The 19998-nt window shown below is 37.0% G+C and overlaps 1 protein-coding gene across 1 annotated transcript in view; it reads right to left on the reverse strand.

Moving 5' to 3' along the window:
• Window positions 1-19998, reverse strand: part of KIAA1841 (KIAA1841 ortholog) — a 66666-nt gene that overhangs the window by 5523 nt on the left and 41145 nt on the right. Inside the window, exons 12-16 of the mRNA XM_029231405.1 lie at window positions 18390-18535; window positions 17419-17515; window positions 16409-16441; window positions 15046-15145; window positions 1205-1296 (exon numbers count right to left, since the gene is read on the reverse strand). Of these exons, the coding sequence (XP_029087238.1) occupies window positions 1205-1296; window positions 15046-15145; window positions 16409-16441; window positions 17419-17515; window positions 18390-18535 (468 nt within the window). The remainder of the gene's footprint in view (window positions 1-1204; window positions 1297-15045; window positions 15146-16408; window positions 16442-17418; window positions 17516-18389; window positions 18536-19998) is intronic.

Here is a 19998-nt window from a genome sequence, read left to right on the forward strand (position 1 = left end):
ACATATTTATTGATTAGCGTTATAGGTAATATAAAGAGTTTACATTTATTGGGTGCAAGATACTGTACCAAGAGCGTTACAAGCATTCTTTCACTGAAGCCTTGCAACTACCATGTGAGATAGGTGCTATTATTACCTCCATAATAAATAGCTTCAGAGAAGTTAAGAAACTTTCCACAGAGAAACAGACCTAGAATTTGAACCCAGTTTTATTTGTCTGACCTGGAAGCCCCCCACCTCTATGCAATCTTTTAGAATTCACTCATTCTGTGCCTGTGGTCCTTAATATGGAGATGAACGTACAACCCATCCAACATATATTGTGTGGAACTTGTTTGAACCCCAGCTTTTCACACATTTTTAGAATCTATAGTTTCTCTTTTAGCTAACTGTAGTTATACTGTTCTCTTATTCCTACCTGGCTTTTTACTCCTTCCTTTGAAGGCACGGGGAAATAAGAATAATTTTAAAAGGTCATAAAATATTTATTTTAAAAATTTAAAGGCTACTTATTTTTTGAACAAGTAATACTGGTTCAAAATTCAAGAAGTACAAACAGCACATATATTAAAAAGCCTCTGTCCCCCAGACATTCAGTTCCCTTCCTTAGGGGCAACTAATTTTATCAATTTCTTGTATAGCTTTCCACAGATATTTTATGGATATACAAGAAAATTCATATATATTCCTTCATCTATTCTACAAAAATGGTAGCATAATATGCTACTATACATACTGCTCTGCACTTTTCATTTTTTCTTTTATTCTTTTTATTGAAGTATAGTTACTTTACAATGTTGTATTAGTTTCTGGTGTAAAGTGATTCAGTTATATATATATATGTATATATATATATATTCTTTTTCACATTCTCTTCCATTATAGTTTATTATAAGACATTAAATATAGTTCCCTGTGCTATACAGTAGGACCTTGTTGTTTATCTATTTTATATATAGTAGTAGTTTGTATATGCTAATCCCAAACCCCTAATTTCTCTCCCCCAAACTCACTTTCCTTTTTTCATGTGTCAATATACCTTAGAGATCTTTAATCTCAGTCTTTATAGTGATTCTTCACTCATTTTTACACTGCTAGCATTCCACTGTGGCATTCATTACTCTTCTTTTTCAAATTTTTCCTGGCTGTACCTGCTTATTTCTCAATATGAACTTTAGAATAGTAATAGATAATTTAGTGTTACCTTCTCCAATGCCTTTTCTTTCTTCTGACCACAGGGTGAAGACATCTGCTTTTTTGGTTGTTTAGTGAATTTCTTTGGCTTCTCCTTTTTCCCTGATAACAGAAGGTCAATGTTATGAGCATAAGTCCCATATACGTTTCCCATGCACTTGTCACATTCAAACAATAAAACCACTGAAAAATAAAACATTGTTTTTAAAAACTAACAAATTACCTTGGGATAAAAAGTAACTATATGGAGAAATCAAACTAAAACTGCTTTACAGAGGTTCATTTTAATTACTTTTCTTCTTTCTACTTGGTGAAAATCTTTGCGGAAAAAAATGAGGGCAATGAATTCCAAGTGCCAGTGAAATTAAATACAGAAAAATGTTGGGGAAATTATTCATATTTCTTTCTCTGAATCTAATTTGCCAGTGGAGTCACACCTCCTAATTCCAAATTTTTTATATAAAAAATAACTATAACCCAGAAAAACACAATTTGAGAATGGGAGGAGAGAAGAGCTCACAAAAAATCTTTAAAATGTCTTTTGTTCATGCAGGATGTGGGCTATGAAGGTAGAAAATAAATGATCTTGTGAAGAACCAGATCTGGGACAAGGTATATTTGAAACTAAGGCATTCCTGCAGTCAGTATTCTGCTTTACTCTGGCTGACAGTTTAGTGGAGAAAGGAGAGAGGCAAAAAGGAGGGGAAAGAAGTATTTCTCTAAAAACAATGTTTGAAGGTTAAGAATAGCACATTAGAACACTGTTTCCCAAATATCAATTATTTGTACACCACCTTCACACTTTTTGCTCTATCTTAAAAGGGAAACTTTATCACTACCATAAATGAAAAACCTGTAAAATGTGCTACAAAGAAGCTAATTTTGAAGATAACAGAATAAAGACAAAACAACATCAATAATCTGGATAGATTTATTTGCCTGCTGGCAAGCCCTGAGTCCCTGACGTGTCTCTTTGTTAAAGTGGGAGATTTAAGCGTTATAAAATTTCTAGAAGCCATGATAGGGTGGGACATATGATAATGGCAATGTGAAAAGGCTGGATAATTCCTTCCCTAAAAACAGAACAAAAATATTATAAACAACCATCTGCAGGTACTGGGGAATAGTCAAAGGAAGACAGAAAGTTCAGTGTTTACGTTTGAAAGATGCAAGAGCTAAGAGCTGTGAGTTTGTGACTTTCTTGTCTGAGGACACTTCCCCACCTCCCCAGTTCAGGGAGGAAAATTACAGCCTTGAGTTCTAGAGAGAAGATGATAAAGTTCGAAGCAACAGAGAAGCTGGAATTTTTTTTTTGGCCGTGCCACGTGGCTTGTGGGACCTTAGTTCCCTGACCAGGGATTGAACCCATGCTCCCTGCAGTGGAAGCACAGAGTCCTAACCATTGGACTACCAGGGAATCCCCAAGAAGCTGGAAATTTAAAGGGGAAAATATGGAAGCAAGAAAGAGACTTGAGGTCTAAAATGTGAGTATAAACTATGCCCAATTCCTAGCTGAGTGTTAAACTCTGCAGGTATATGGGAGACCCTAGGAAGCCCCGCTAAAAAGGCAAGCAGAAACCAGGGTGGGGTGTTGATCCTTGCAAGACAGAACTGTTCTTTGCGAGATGTGGGAGTTTCTTGTGACTTTTGACTGAATGATTTCCCCAAACTGCCTTTAGCTTGAGCTTCTGAGAGTCTTGTAGTCTTGAGGTATCAGAGGTCAGACTTGGGAACTGGAAAAACAAGTAGGAATCTAGGAGGGAACCCAAAAAGCAAGGAAACCACTCAGCAGGTAAGCCCCCAAATCTGAATATAAATTCTGTCCAAATCCTTGGCTGACCACTAAACTACACAGGCTGGTGTGGCCCCCGGGGGTGGGGTGGGGGCAGGCTAACGCAGTAGCAGTCAGCAGCCAAAAAACCTATGAAAAACACCATCCACTGCATACCAGCCAGGAGACAGATTTTGCAGTTTGGGTCCAGCAGGTTAATTGCTTACTAGAACAAAAATCCCAACAATCCTCAGAAGAACAAAAGAGATTTCAGAGCTGCACAAAGATAATCTACGATGTCCAGTTTTCACTGAAAAGTTATGAGATAAAGAAAGTGAAAAGAAAAGAAACAGTCAGAAAACACCCAGAAAAGAAACAGTCAATAGCAACTGATTCTGAGAGGGCCAGCATGTTGGACTTAGGAGACAATAACTTCAAAGCAACTATTATACATATGTTCAAAGGAAAAATGGTAGTATTGAGTAAGCACATAGAGAATCTCAACAGAGAAACGTAAAGTATAAAAGAACCAGGGGGAAATTCTAGAGCTGAAAGGCACAATAATTGAAATGAAAAAATGCACCAGATGGGTTCAAGAGAAAATGTGAAATGGCAGAAAAATGAATCAGTGAATGTGAAGTTAACAAAAGGTCATAGGTGTACTGGAGCTCCAGAAAACGAGTGAGAGAAAGGGGCAAAAAAAATACTTAAAGAATAAAGATTGTAAGACAACATTAATTTACAGATCCAAGAAGGTCAACAAATCCCAAGTAAGATAAACTCAAAGAAAGTCACATCTAGGCATATCATAGTTAAGCTTCTAAAAGTTAAAGATAAAAAGAAAATTTGGAAAGCAGCATGATTAAAAGTGCACATTACATACAGAGGGGAACAATTTTATCACAATGACTGACTTCTCATCAGAAACAATGGAGGCCAGAAGACATTGAAATGACATATTTATTTGTTTATTTTTTAACTCTGGCCAATATTATGTTTAATGGTTAAACACTAAAGGCATTATCATTGAATAAAGAACAAGACAAGAATGAAAACTACCACCACTGGAAATTTTAGCCTCTGTAAAAAACAAGGAAAAATATTGAGATATATGAGACCAATTTTATCACAATGACTGACTTCTCATCAGAAACAATCAAGGCCAGAAGACATTGAAACAACATATTTAAAGTGCAAAAAGAAAAAAGTGTTATTAACAAAGAATTATATATCAAGAAAACTGTACTTCAAAAACAAAAGCAGGGACTTCCCTGGTGGCGCAGTGGTTAAGAATCTGCCTGCCAGTGCAGGGGACACGGGTTCGAGCCCTGCTCCGAGAAGATCCCACATGCCGCGGAGCAACTAAGCCCGTGTGCCACAACTACTGAGCCTGCGCTATAGAGCCCATGAGCCACAACTACTGAGCCCGCGTGCCACAACTACTGAAGCCCGCGTGCCTGGAGCCCGTGCTCTGCAATAAGAGAAGCCACCACAATGAGAAGCCCGCGCACTGCAATAAAGAGCAGTCCCCACTCGCCACAACTAGAGAAAGCCCGTGTGCAGCAACGAAGACCCAAAGCAGCCAAAAATAAATAAATAAATTAATTAATTTTTTTAAAAAAGCAAGGGGTTTCCCTGGTGGCGCAGTGGTTGAGAATCCACCTGCCAATGCAGGGGACACGTGTTCGAGTCCTGGTCCAGGAAGATCCCGCATGCCGTGGAGCAACTAAGCCCGTGCGCCACAACTACTGAGCCTGTGCTCTAGAGCCCAGGAGCCACAACTACTGAGCCCACGTGCTGCAACTACTGAAGCCTGCGTGCCTAGAGCCCATGCTCTGCAACAAGAGAAGCCACCACAAGGAGAAGCCCGTGAACCACAAAGAAGAGTAGCCCCTGCTCACCGCAATTACAGAAAGCCCGTGAGCAGCAACAAAGACCCAACACCGCCAAAAATAAATTAATAAATTTTTTTTAGATGATGATATGGATTTTCTCCTTTATTTTGTTAATATGGTGAAATGTATTTCCAAATGTAAAACCAAATTTGCATTCCTGATATAAACATTACTTGGTCAATTACTTGATATATTAACCTTTTTTTTTTTTACTGGATTTTATTTGTTAATATTTAAAAGTTTTTTATTTTGATGATCATATGTTTTTTATTCTTCAATTGTTAATATGGTGTATCACATTGATTGATTTCCGTATATTGAAGAATCCTTGCATCCCTGGGATAAATCCCACTTGATCACGGTGTATGATCCTTTTAACGTGTTGTTCATTTCTGCTTGCTAGTATTTTGTTGAGGATCTTTGCATCTATATTCATCAGTAATATTGGTCTGTAATTTTCTTTTTTTGTAGTATCTTTGTCTGGTTTTGGTATCAGGGTAATGGTGGCCTCATAGAACGAGTTTGGGAGTGTTCCTTCCTCTGCAATTGTTTGGAAGAGTTTGAGAAGGATGGGTGTTAGCTCTGCTCTAAATGTTTGATAGAATTCACCTGTGAAGCCATCTGGTCCTGGACTTTTGTTTGTTGGAAGATTTTTAATCACAGTTTCAATTTCATTACTTGTGATTGGTCTGTTCATATTTTCTATTTCTTCCTGATTCAGTCTTGGAAGGTTATACCTTTCTAAGAATTTGTCCATTTCTTCCAGGTTGTCCATTTTATTGGCATAGAGTTGCTTGTAGTAGTCTCTTAGGATGCTTTGTATTTCTGCGGTGTCTGTTGTAACTTCTCCTTTTACATTTCTAATTTTATTGATTTGAGCCCTCTCCCTCTTCTTTTTTTATTTTTTATTTAATTATTCATTTATTTAATTTTTGGCTGCTTTGGGTCTTCACTGCATGAGGGTTTTCTCTGGTTGCTGAGAGTGGGGGCTACTCTCTGTTGTGGTGCACAGGCTTCTCATTGCAGTGGCTTCTCTTGTTGCGGAGCACAGGCTCTAGGCGTGTGGGCTTCAGTAGTTGTGGCACACAGGCTTCAGTAGTTGTGGCTCGCGGGCTCTAGTGCGCAGGCTCAGTAGTTTTGGTGCACGGGCTTAGTGCTCTGAGGCATGTGGGATCTTCCCTGACCAGGGCTCGAACCCGTGTCCCCTGCATTGGAAGGCGGATTCTTAACCACTGTGCCACCAGGGAAGCCCCTCCCTCTTTTTCTTGATGAGTTTGGCTAAGGGTTTATCAATTTTGTTTATCTTCTCAAAGAACCAGCTTTGAGAAGTTTTATTGATCTTTGCTATTGTTTTCTTTGTTTCTATTTCATTTATTTCTGCTCTGATCTTTATGATTTCTTTCATTCTACTAACTTTGGGTTTTGTTTGTTCTTCTTTCTCTAGTTCCTTTAGGTGTAAGGTTAGATTGTTTATTTGAGATTGTTCTTCTTTCTTGAGGTAGGCTTGTATTGCTATAAACTTCTCTCTTAGAACTGCATCCCATAGGTTTTGGATCGTTGTGTTTTCATTGTCATTTGTCTCTAGGTATTTTTGATTTCCTCTTCGATTTCTTCAGTGATCTCTTGGTTATTTAGTAATGTATTGTTAAGCCTCCATGTGTTTGTATTTTTTACGTTTCTGTGTAATTGATTTCTGATCTCATAGCGTTGTGGTCACAAAAGATGCTTGATATAATTACAATTTTCTTAAATTTACTGAGGCTTGATTTGTGACCCAAGATGTGATCTATCCTGGAGAATGTTCCATGTGCACTTGAGAAGAAAGTGTAATCTGCTGTTTTTGGATGGAATGTCCTATAAATATCAATTAAATATATCTGGTCTATTGTGTCATTTAAAGCTTGTGTTTCCTTAGTAATTTTCTGTTTGGATGATCTGTCCGTTGGTGTAAGTGAGGTGTTTAAGTCCCTCACTATTGTTGTGTTACTGTCGATTTCCTCTTTTATAGCTGTTAGCAGTTGCCTTATGTATTGAGGTGCTCTTATGTTGGGACCATATATATTTATAATTGTTATGTCTTCTTCTTGGATTGATCCCTTGATCATTATGTAGTGTCCTTCCTTGTCTCTTGTAACATTCTTTATTTTAAAGTCTATTTCATCTGATATGAGTATTGCTACTCCAGCTTTCTTTTGATTTCCATTTTCATGGAATATCTTTTTCCATCCCCTCACTTTCAGTCTGTATGTGTTCCTAGGTCTGAAGTGGGTCTCTTGTAGACGGCATATATATAGGTCTTGTTTTTGTATCCAGTCAGTGAGCCTGTGTCTTTTGGTTGGAGCATTTAATCCATTCACACTTAAGGTAATTATGGATATATATGTTCCTATTACCATTTTCTTAATTGTTTTGGGTTTGTTTTTGTAGGTCCTTTTCTTCTCTTGTGTTTCCCACTTAGAGAAGTCCCTTTAGCATTTGTTGTAGAGCTGGTTTGGTGGTGCTGAATTCTCTTAGCTTTTGCTTGTCTGTAAAGCTTTTGATTTCTCCATCGAATCTGAATGAGATTCTTGCTGGGTAGAGTAATCTTAGTTGTAGGTTCTTCCCTTTCATCACTTTAAATATGTCATGCCTCTCCCTTCTGGCTTGTAGAGTTTCTGCTGAGAAATCAGCTGTTAACCTTATGGGAGTTCCCTTGTATGCTATTTGTCGTATTTCCCTTGTTGTTTTCAATAATTTTTCTTTGTCTTTAATTTTTGCCAATTTGATTACTATGTGTCTTGGCGTGTTTATCCTTGGGTTTATTCTGTATGGTACTCTCTGCACTTCCTGGACTTGGGTGGCTATTTCCTTTCCCATGTTAGGGAAGTTTTCGACCATAATCTCTTCAAATATTTTCTCAGGTCCTTTCTCTCTCTCTTCTCCTTCTGGGACCCCTATAATGAGAATGTTGTTGCGTTTAATGTTGTCCCAGAGGTCTCTTAGGCTGTTTTCATTTCTTTTCATTCTTTTTTCTTTATTCTGTTCCACAGCAGTGAATTCCACCATTCTGTCTTTCAGGTCACTTATCCGTTCTTCTGCCTCAGTTATTCTGCTATTGATTCCTTCTAGTGTATTTTTCATTTCAGTTATTGTTTTGTTCATCTCTGTTTGTTTGTTCTTTAATTCTTCTAGGTCTTTGTTAAACATTTCTTGCATCTTCTCGATCTTTGCCTCTACTCTTTTTCCAAGGTCCTGGATCATCTTCACTATCATTATTCTGAATTCTTTTTCTGTAAGGTTGCCTGTCTCCACTTCATTTAGTTGTTTTTCTGGGGTTTTATCTTGTTCCTTCATCTGGTACATAGCCTTCTGCCTTTTCATCTTGTCTATCTTTCTGTGAATGTGATTTTTGTTCCACAGGCTGCAGGATTGTAGCTCTTTTTGCTTCTGCTGTCTGCCCTCTCTAAATAAATTTATATTAAAAAAAAGGAACAAAAGCAAGGGACCTCCCTGGTGGTGCCGTGGTTAACACTCCACGCTCCCAATGCAGAGGGCCCCGGTTCGATCCCTGATCAGGGAACTAGATCCCACATACATGCCTCAACTTAGAGTTCACATGCCACAACTAAGGATCCCATGTGCTGCAATTAAGGAGCCAGTGAGCTGCAACTAAGGAGCCCTCAAGACGCAACTAAGTAGCCTGCCTGCTGCAACTAAGAGCCAGTACAACCAAATAAATGTTAAAAAAAACCACCACAAAAGTAAAGACATTTTCAGATGAATAAAAATAAGAGAATTCACTAGTATACCTCACTACAGGAAATAATGAAAGAAGTCCTTCAGAATGAAAGAAAATAACATCAGATGGTAACAAAGATACAGAGACAAATGATAAATATAAAAGACTAATTGTATATATTTTCTTTTATTCTTCTCTAAATGACATATAACTGTGTAAAGCAAAAATATACATTTATATACATATAAATGTATGATATGTATATCATATGATATATGATATTTATATACACATATATATATGACAACAATAGCACAAAGAAGGGGAAGAAAATGGAGCTATATATTATTTTAAGGTTCTTCTATTTTACCTGGAATAATTCATATTACCTTTAAGTAGATTGTGATAGGTTAAAGAGGCATGTTGTAATCTTTAGAACAAATGCAAAGAATATAACTGAAAAGCAAATAAAATAATTTAAATAATACCCTAAAATTATTTTCTTAGCACAAAAAAAGCAGGAAAGGCAAAACAGAGAAGCAAAACATCTGAGAAAATTAGAAAATGAATAGCAAAATGGCAGACCTGATACAACCATATCAATAAACACATTAAATATAAATAGAATAAATGTTCCAGTCAAAATGCAGAGATTGGGCTTCCCTGGTGGCACAGTGGTTAAGAATCTGCCTGCCAATGCAGGGGACACAGGTTCGAGCCCTGGTCCGGGAAGACCCCACATGCTGCAGAGCAAATAAGCCCATGTTCCACAACTACTGAGCCTGTGCTCTAGAGCCCGCGAGCCACAACTATTGAAGTCCACATACCTAGATCCTATGCTCCGCAACAAGAGAAGCCACTGCAATGAGAAGCCTGCGCACCACAACGAAGAGTAGCCCCCACTCACCACAACTAGAGAAAGCCCGCACGCAGCAACGAAGACCCAACACAGCCAAAAATTTAAAAAAAAAAGCAGAGATTGTCAAACTAGATAAACAAGCAATTACCAACAATATGCTATCTACAAGATACACAATTTAAATTAAATTTTATTTATTCATTTATTTTTGGCTGTGTTGGGTCTTTGTTGCTGTGTGTGGGCTTTCTCTAGTTGCGGCGGGCAGGGGCTACTCTTCGTTGTGGTGCGTGGTCTTCTCATGGCAGTGGCTTCTCTTGTTGCGGAGCATGGGCTCTAGGTGCACGGGCTTCAGTAGTTGTGGCACGCGGGCTTCAGTAGTTGTGGCACGCGGCCTTCAGTAGTTGTGGCTTGCGGGCTCAGTAGTTGTGGCTCGCAGGCTCTAGAGCGCAGGCTCAGTAGTTGTGGCACATGGGCTTAGGTGCTCCACAGCATGTGGGATATTCCCAGACCAGGGCTTGAACCTGTGTCCCCTGCATTGGTAGGCGGATTCTTAACCACTGCGCCACCAGGGAAGTCCCCACACTTTAAATTTAAAAACACGAAGAAGTTGAAAATAAAAGGATAGAAAAAAGATATGTCATCCAACTGGTAAACAAAAAAAATCTAGAGTGATTATGTTAATATTAAACAAAACAGACTTTCAGACAAGCAGTTTTACTATAGACAAGGAGGGGTAGATCATGAGAAAAGAGTCAATACACTATAAATGTATATGTGCCTAATTACAAAGCTCTAACACATACACAAAGCAAAAATTGACAGACTTGAAAGGAAAAATACATAAATTAACAAGCATAGCTTGAGATTTCAATACTACTCTCTTAGTAATTGATAGAACAAGTAGTCAGAATATGATTAGAGAAGACTTGTACCAGAAAATCAAACCAACTTGACCCTACCTTTAAAGACTACTCCACCTATAACAGCAGAATTCACATTCTTTTCATGCACATCTGGAACACGTGTCAATAAAATTTAGAAGATGAAACCACAGAGTACATTTTCTGACCATGATGGAATTAAATTAGAAACCTACAACTGAGAAGTATCCAGAAAAATCTGAAAATATTTGGAAATTAAACACATTACTAAACAACACATGGGTCAAAGACAAAATCATAAGGGAAATTAGAAAATATTTTGTATTGAATATAAATGAAAAAAAGATATATCAAGTCTATGAATACTTAAAAGCAGTGCTCAGAGTGAATCTTATAGCTTTAAATGCTTATACTAGAAAAGAAGTAAAAAAACAATGATTTTGGGCTTCCCTGGTGGCGCAGTGGTTGAGAGTCCGCCTGCCGATGCAGGGGACACAGGTTCGTGCCCCGGTCTGGGAAGATCCCACATGCTGCGGAGTGGCTAGGCCCGTGAGCCATGGCCACTGAGCCTGCGCGTCTGGAACCTGTGCTCCGCAACGGGAGAGGCCACAACAGTAGGAGGCCTGCGTACCGCAAAAAAAAAAACCCAACAAAAACCAATGATTTAAGTTTCCACTTTTAGAACCTAAAAAAAAGAGGAAATTAAGTCCAAAGTAATTACAAGGAAGGAAATAGTAAATATAAGAGGGAAAATCAATGAAATATAAAATAGGCAAACTATAGAGAAAGTCAATGAAATCAAAAGCTGGTTCCTTGAAAAGATCAACAAAACTAATAACCCTCTAGCTAAACTGACCAAGAAAAAAAGAGATAAGACACAAATTATCAATATCAGGAATGAAAGAGGGACATCACTAGAGATCCTTCAGACAGAAAAGGATAATAAGAAAATACCGTGAGCAACTTTATGCCAATAAATGTGACAACTTGGATGAAATGGACACATTCCTTGAAAGAAATTATCAAAACATTCAAGAAGAAATAGAAAACCTGAATAGCACTATATTAATTAAAGACCTTAACTGATAATTAAAAAGCTTCCTATAAAGAAAACTCCAGGCCCAAATGACTTTACTGCTGAATTTCACCATACTTTTAAGGGAAAGAATACAAATACTACACAAATTCTTTCAGAAAAGAGAAGTGAACATTTTCCAACTCATTTTATGAGGTATTAACCTGATAACAAACTTGAAGAAGACATCACAAAAAAACTACAGACAAATATCCCTCATGAACACAAACAAAACATCTTTAACAAAATACAAGCAAGTCCAATACACTAACATATAAAGAGAAAAACACCTCACGACCAAGTGAAGCTTACCTCGGAAGACTGATGTAACACTTGAAAAATCAATGTAATTCATCATATTGATATAATGATGGAGAAAGACTATATTATCATCTCAGTAGATGGAGAAAAAGCATTTGACAAAATTCAACACCCATTCATGTGGCAAACTAGAAATAGAAAAGAACCTCCTCAACCTAAGAAAGGGCGTTTATGAGAAGCCAACAACTAACGTTACATACTTAATGGTTAAAGATAGAGGGGACCTCCCTGGAGTCCCAGTGGTTAAGACTTCGCCTTCCAGTGCAGGGGGTGTGGGTTTGATCCCTGGTCGAGGAGCTAAGATCCCACAAGCCTCGCGGCCAAAAAAACCAAAACATAAAACAGAAGCAATACTGTAACAAATTCAATAAAGACTTTAAAAATGGTCCACATCAAAAAAAAATCTTTAGAAATATAAAGATTGAATGCTTTCCCCCTAAGATAAGGAACAAGGCAAGGATGTCTGTTCTCACCACTTCTATTCAACATCAGGTCCTAACCAACACAAAAAGGCAAGACAAAGAGATAAAAGGCATACATACTGAAAGCAATCTAATAAGCAAAGAAAAATTAAGTCAATTTAGCAAGGTCATAGGATACAAAGTCAATACACAAAGACCAGCTGTATTTCAATATTACCATTAATGAACAATTGGAAACTTTAAAAAACCTACTTCCATTTATAAAAGCATAAGAAAATACTTAGGAACAAATTTAACAAAAGATGTTACAACGTTTGCATAATGAAACTACAAAACATGATTGAGAGACATTAAAGAAGACTTAAATAAATGGAGAGACAGTCCGTGTTCATGGATTGGAAGACTTGCCATTGGGAAAAAAAAGAGCAACATACAGCTTCAACACAATTCCAATACCAAAATAAACTAAGACAAGAGAACAGTTTTGGAGGACTCACACCACTGATTTCAAGAGTCACTAAAAACTACAAAAATTAAGACAGTGTGACATTGATATACTGATGTAAAGACAGAAGAATCAATGGAAGAGAACAAAGTTCAGAAGTAGATCCATATGTAATGGTCAACTGATTCTTTAACAAAGTTGCTAAAGTAATCCAATGGGGAAAGAACAGTCTTTTCAACAAATAGTACTAGGACAACTGGCTATGCCTATGGAAAAAAAAAGGAATTTTGACTCTTACCTCATACCACACACAAAAATTAACCTGGAAGGTACTGTATACTTAAATATAAGAGCTAAAGTCATAGAACCTCTAAAAGAAAACATAGAAAATCTTTGTGACTTTGGGGTAGCCAAAGATTTCTTAGCTAGTAAAGTCTGAAACATAAAAGGAAAGCTAAAAAATTATAGTTCACAAAATTAAAAACTTTTGTTTTCAAAAGACAATGTTAATAAAAGTAAAAGGCAAGTCATAGACTAGGGAAAAATATCTGCAAAACATATGGACTTGTATCCACAAATATATAAAGAACTCTTACAATTCAATAAGGCAAACAATTCAATTAAAAAAGATTTAAGGCAAAAGACTTAAACAGACATTTCACAAAAAAGACATATAAATGACCAAGAAGCACGTGAAAAGATGCGAAGAATTACACACGCACTAGAATGCCTAATATTAAAAAAAACCACAATAATACCAAGTATTGGTACAAATGTGTAGCGACTGGAACTCTCATACATTGCTGGTGGGATGCAAAATGGTACAGTCACTTTGCAAAACAGTTTGGCAGTTTCTTATAAAGTTAAACATACACTGAGCTTGTGACCCAGCAATTCCACTTGTAGGTATCTACCCAAGAGAAATGAAAACATATGTCCACACAAATTTTTACGCAAATGTTCACAGCAGCATTATTCATAACAGCCAAGAACTGAAAAGAACCCAAATGTCCATGAAATGGTGGATGGATGAACAGATTATGGTATATTTCTACAATGGAACACTACTCTGCAATACAAAGGAACAAACTACTGATACACACAACAAATGGATGAATCTCAAAAACATCATACTAAGTGAAAGAAGCCAGACACAAAAGGCTATTCATGATTCCATTTATATGAGATCTTAGAAAAGGTAAACCACAGTGACAAAAAGCAGATTATTGGTTGCCTGGGATTGGGAGTGGGGAAAGGGAACTGAGCGTAAAGGGTTAGAAGGAAACTTTCTGGAGTGATATTCTAGGTCTTGATTTTGGTGGTGGTTATACAACTGTGCTTAAAGTCGTCAGTGTGTACACTTAAAAATGAATGAATTTTATTACATGTAAACTATACCTCAATCAACTGTGAAACACACACACACACACACACACACAACATAGTAGCATTTTCTCCTTCACTAATTAGTATTGAAAAATAATTGATAAATGACTAGTTTTTTCATTAGGGGAATTCAACATGTAAAGAAAAATTATATAAAACTTAGAAATAAGACAAAGGGAAGACTGCATGTCCTTTAAGTGATATACTGGAGGACTGCTTACTTAATCCTCTAAGAGAACGTCCTTATGTTTGACTTTCCTGTCTACTATTGATTGAAGGCCCAGATACTGTGAATTTTCATGTTACCTTACAAATTTTTCTAACAGAAATGCAAATGATTTCTGTCCAATAGAAAAGATAACCCCAGGACTTCCCTGTTGGTCCAGTGGTTAAGACTCCGCGCTTCCACTGCAGGGGGCACGGGTTTGATCCCTGGTTGGGGAAACAAGATCCCGCATGCCGCGTGTCGGGGCCAAAAAAAGGAAAAAAGGAAAACAAAGATAACCCCGGTGGTTATGCGTTTATTGCCTTGTATGACATTAATCAGTGTTGTATCTAATTTGCAATCTTTTTTTAACATTCTTCTTTCAAATCCCTACAAATACCTGAGCCTTCAAATGCTTAACCCTAACCCTAACTTTCCCTGCTATTTCTCTCACTAATGGGTTGAAAAATTTTGACACACGTTCATTCTATAGGTGTATAAAGTTATGGTTTTAACTTAAAAAATCATACTTTGATGACTATTATTTAATGCTTCATTTGAGTGTCACTTCAAATCATCTCAGGTACAATTAGATAGTCACACATTTCGAGAAACCCATTAGGTTACACCTGAAATGAAAACTTGGAGGGTTATTTCTTAGTATACAGCACTTTAAAAAAAAATAACTTTATGAGTATTCTGTGTTAGTGTCAGGGTTAGGAAATCCTGATGAAGCCTCTATTATTTATTTTTTCCATGTTGTAACCTACCATGTAGACTTATAAAGCCAATTCTTCATCCCTTGCATTAAATCCTTTGGAATATACCCTCCTCATAAAAGTGAGACTTGATTTTTAACTTAGAAATCCATACTTTGTTTCTTGGATACTTCTTCTTCATCTCCAACTTCATCTTCAGTGACCTCGGACCCAGTGGTATATTCTTCTTCTTCTGAAAATAATGACTGCTGTTTCTGAATTGAAAAAACAAATACATTGTATTAAAACTGTGTATTATCACATCACCAATGAATTCTTTCAAACACACTCATCTAAATTTATTTTGGATGAATGAGCCAAACAAGAACTGATAAAATGACCACTGTCTAGCACAACTTTCAGGAAATGGATGTAAGAATTTCTACATTTAGGACAAGATAGCATTACATTAAATATTTTAAAAATTTATTTCCTTCACAGATTCTAGCAGAGTGATAGGCACATTATAAGTACTCGGTATTTGTTGAACTGTACTTCTATCACTCAATTGAAAGTATTTTCCTTGATATTAAGATTAAATTAGGGACTTCCCAGGTGGTCCAGTGGTAAAGAATACGCCTTCCAATGCAGGGGATGCGGGTTCGATCCCTGGTCAGGGAACTAAGATCCCACATGCCGTGGGGCAACTAAGCCCGCATGACACAACTACTGAACTCGTGTGCCTCAACTAGAGAGCCTGCGTGCCGCAAACCAGAGACCATAGTCTCTGGAACCCACGCGCCACAACTACAGAGCCCACACACCCTGGAGCCTGCGTGCCACAACTAGAAAAGAGAAAAAAAAAAAACCCACATGCCACAACTAGAGAAGCGTGCACAGCACAACGAAAAATCCCCTCATGACTCAACGAAGATCCCGCGTGCTGCAACTAAGACATGATGCAGCCAAAAATAAATAAATAAACCTAAAAAAAAGATTAAACTAAAATACAATAATTGCCAATATGAATGTAGTCTCATAAACAAGTAAATGTGCACATTCTCTGGGTGAATGTGGTGCTGGATCATCTGAATGTATCGTCATCAGTTTCCTCCATCTATCTACCCTACTGTCTGTTATCACTGATACAAATTTCTATTCCATTCTTGTGAATACTGGTGGCAGATGGCATAGTAATGGCAAATAGGTAAAAAACAAAAAAAAATCAATAAATCAATCAAACAACCAAATAATTGGAACTTAATTGATATGTTGTTTTGTTCAATGTTCTAAATGTGACTTAAAAGTGACTTTAAAAAAGTCATTTAAGAAAATTTATGGATTATGCAGCTAGATAATGGAGTATGTGTCTGTTTTAAACAATGACTTTTTAAGAAGTGCGAACTTACAGAAGCTGAAAAGGATGATATACATTTAACTAAAATCTATAAAATTAGATACTCATGAGATTCTATTAAACTGAACTTTGATTTAGGAAGAAAGAGATTCATGAAAGTGAAATATAGTTGCTCACTTACCAGCTGCAGTGTCCAGTTTTTCAGTGATAAGAACTATAAAAAAGACAAAGTAATAAGAGATTAATATATCTGCATCTACCCAGATTGCAGCTCCTTATTTTCATATGGATATTGTAGAAGAGTTGGAAAAAGTTTAAAAAGTTCATTCCCTTCTAGGTTGAAACATAATTTTAAACTCATCTAAAAATGATATAGTACAATCTTTTGTATTCCCTGCCCAGAAAAAATGTGTATGTCTACAAAAAAGAAAAAAAAAAAAATCAACATTTCCTAGGGTCATTTCCAAAGGACAAGTAAATCACATATAGAGATAATATAATTTTATATTGTGAATTATTTCAATCACTTTTTAATGTTTATATTCTATTATAAATTAAGGAACCAGATTATATATGGATATTCAAGAAATCTAATTTGCTATTTTGTATATAATTTATAAATAAATGTTAGTTATTAAACACAGCCATCTAAAGTTTATAATGCATTTTACATGGAATATTTCATTTTCTCAAGTAAATGCTACTTCAACTAACACAGACAGGAAGTTCACAGGCAAACAGAGACTCCCTGGCTGTTAGTAACAGGAATCAAAGGAATCAAAGCTTTCCAGTCACCTTGAAAATATCTCAGTTTTGAAACCCTGGAAAAACTAAATGCATTACTGAATACAATTAACAAAAAGAATTTCATACCAAAAAATGTTTACAGGACTAGGAGGGGATAAAATATCCCATTCATACTATCTTCATTTCTCAAATCATTATTTGTCCATAATAAACCCTGAAGACTATATTTTCCCCCAAATTTAAGTTGATTAATTATTAATTCTTTGAGTGCAAGGAATGCATCATCCTTATAGTCCTGTTAACTCAGCATAATACCTTGTTATGAGAGTTAATGCATATTAATGGAAAATTTCAGTATTAATTTAAACAGATCAAATTTCTGTCAAAAATTAAATATTATCAATTGTTTTTATAAATAAAGAATAAATGAAGCAAGCTACTTACAGCATTGAGCTCCCCACTCTTGGGGCCCCATGGTGTATTTGGCTCCAGTAAAACATCACAGTCTAGACCCTTTTCATCACAAGGACCACCAGAATCACTTGAAAGGAAAAGACATTTTATGGAGAAGTGTTCAATTTAAGATTTTTTTTTGGCCTTGCTGCGCAGCATGCAGGATCTTAGTTGCCCAACCAGGGATCAAACCTGGGCCCTGCCAGTGAAAGCTGCTGAGTCCTAACCACTGGACCGCCAGGGAATTCCCCAATTTCTTAAGAATTTAAATGCAAACAATATCTTTTCTTATTGCAAATGTTTTATAAATTGCTCTTTAGAAATACAGTTCTTGAGTATAAAGGTATGCCACTTCAACATTTACATTTCTTAATGCATCTAGTGACTCCCCCAGCATAAGTCACTCCATGTGGGGGGAGCACCACTATACTCCAAGCATTGTACCTGCCAGGTGGTGAAACAGGCTGCTATGGTGGATACTGCTTTGAGGACAGCTTTAATTATTAGAGTCCTCCTACCCCCAACCTGACAGCCTGTTGCAACTGTAAAATGATGGAAGTGACTTCATTAATTACTGAATCCAAGGAGTTCAAATTTATGCAAAGATAACCTCAACCATCAATTTTTTTTTCTAGTTCCATCAATTAGCTAAGATGGGCTTAAGTAACTTGGAAAACATTTTTTAAATCCTCTAAAATTGGAGTGTGGGCCCCACCCTTTGAATCACCAGGAACTCCTATTATTAGTTTTTCTTCCCTTTGGACTTCCAGTATTTAGAGGTTTTTTTCCTACCAAATAAACATCTGCTTGCTCTTATTGTAAGCTAACATATAATTTCAGCTAGGCTTTCTGAAATAATGAAATCGACTGCCATTACTGATTTGGGGAGGTACTGGGGGGTAGAGGATTCCAGGATGCGAACCATTGAATAAAGCCGCAGTACACCATTTCCCCCACCTCACCTGACTGTATCTTTAGCAAAAGGCACAAGAATGACATCTTTGTGTTTCTGCAGATCATCCAGTATTCTGGCAGTTGGGCAGGACAGCAAATCTTCACCTTCACCTTGATCACGAAGAACAACCATGTGGTCCTTCACTTTACAACCCTGTCACGTAAAAGACTAAATTTGAGAGGTTGGTTCATTATAGAAACATTCCTTTAAAGACGACTGTATGTTTCTGTTCTTCTTTGCCCCATCATACCATCCTACTAACACTTTTACACCTTTCTCAGTATCTCAAAAAATAATACTCATACAGAAAAGAGCATGAAACATAAATGTATACCTTAACAAATATCCATGTAACACTATCCACACTAAAAAACAGAATATTGCCAATACTGCAGGATTCCTCTTGGGCCCATTCCCAACCATAATTGCCTCCATCCTTCCCAAAGGATAACCTCTACCTCGACTTTTATGGTTCTCACTTTCTTGCTTATACCTTTTACCACTTAAGGATGTATTCCTAAACACTACAGTTTAGTTTGTCTCATTTGTATTTTTTTTTTGAAATAAATTTATTTATTTATTGGCTGCATTGGGTCTTTGCTGCTGCACACGGGCTTTCTCTAGTTGTGGCAAATGGGGGCTACTCTTCGTTGTGGTGCGCGGGCTTCTCATTGCAGTGGCTTCTCTTGTTGCGGAGCACAGGCTCTATGTGCACGGGCTTCAATAGTTGTGGCACATGGGCTCAGTAGTTGTGGCTCGTGGGCTTTAGTGCTCAGGCTCAGTAGTTGTGGCCCATGGGCTTAGTTGCTCTGCGGCATGTGGGATCTTCCCGGATCAGGGCTCGAACCCATGTCCCCTGAATTGGCAGGCGGACTCTTAACCACTGCGCCACCAGGGAAGTCCCATCTCATTTGTTTTAATACTATGTTTTTGTGATTCAACCATGTTACTACATGTAACTAACATTTGCTTTAATGCCATTGTATGAATAATCACAATTTGCTTATCTATTCTACAGCTGGTGGATGGGTTATTTCCAGTTTGGAACTAGTCCAAGTAGTAGTATTATGAACATTCCTTAACATGTTTCCTGATGCACAAGTGCTCATGTATACCAAATTAAATTACTATCAGCAGTATATGAGAGTTCTCATTACTCTATGTTCTTGATAACACTTGGTGAGACATTTTAATTGTAGTCATTCTGGTGAGCATGTAGTGGTATCTGTGGTTTTAATTTGCATTTCCCCAATTAAAAATGAGGTTGAGCTCCTTTTCATGTTTACTGAACAACAAGGAACTTTCTGGTGTGAAGTTCCTATTGTCGTTTTCTTATTAATTTGTACAAGTCAAAAAAATCTTAATATGAACCTTTTATGGATATGTGTTGCTAATATCTGGTCCCACCTGTGAGTTTGTCTCCTCAATTTCAGTTTATTTAATGTAGTTAATGTACTTGAATTTAAAATCTCTCCCTTTATGGTATTATCTTTTAATAGCTTTATAAGTTTTTTATTCTTTTCTGGCCACCCTGCACGGCTTGCGGGATCTTAGCTCCCTGACTAGGGATCGAACCCGCTCCCTCGGCAGTAAGAGCACAAAGTCCTAACCACTGG

This window comes from Monodon monoceros, unplaced genomic scaffold, assembly GCF_005190385.1.
Source record: "Monodon monoceros isolate NGI ecotype Baffin Bay Population unplaced genomic scaffold, NGI_Narwhal_1 Super_Scaffold_19, whole genome shotgun sequence".
Lineage (NCBI taxonomy): Eukaryota > Metazoa > Chordata > Mammalia > Artiodactyla > Monodontidae > Monodon > Monodon monoceros.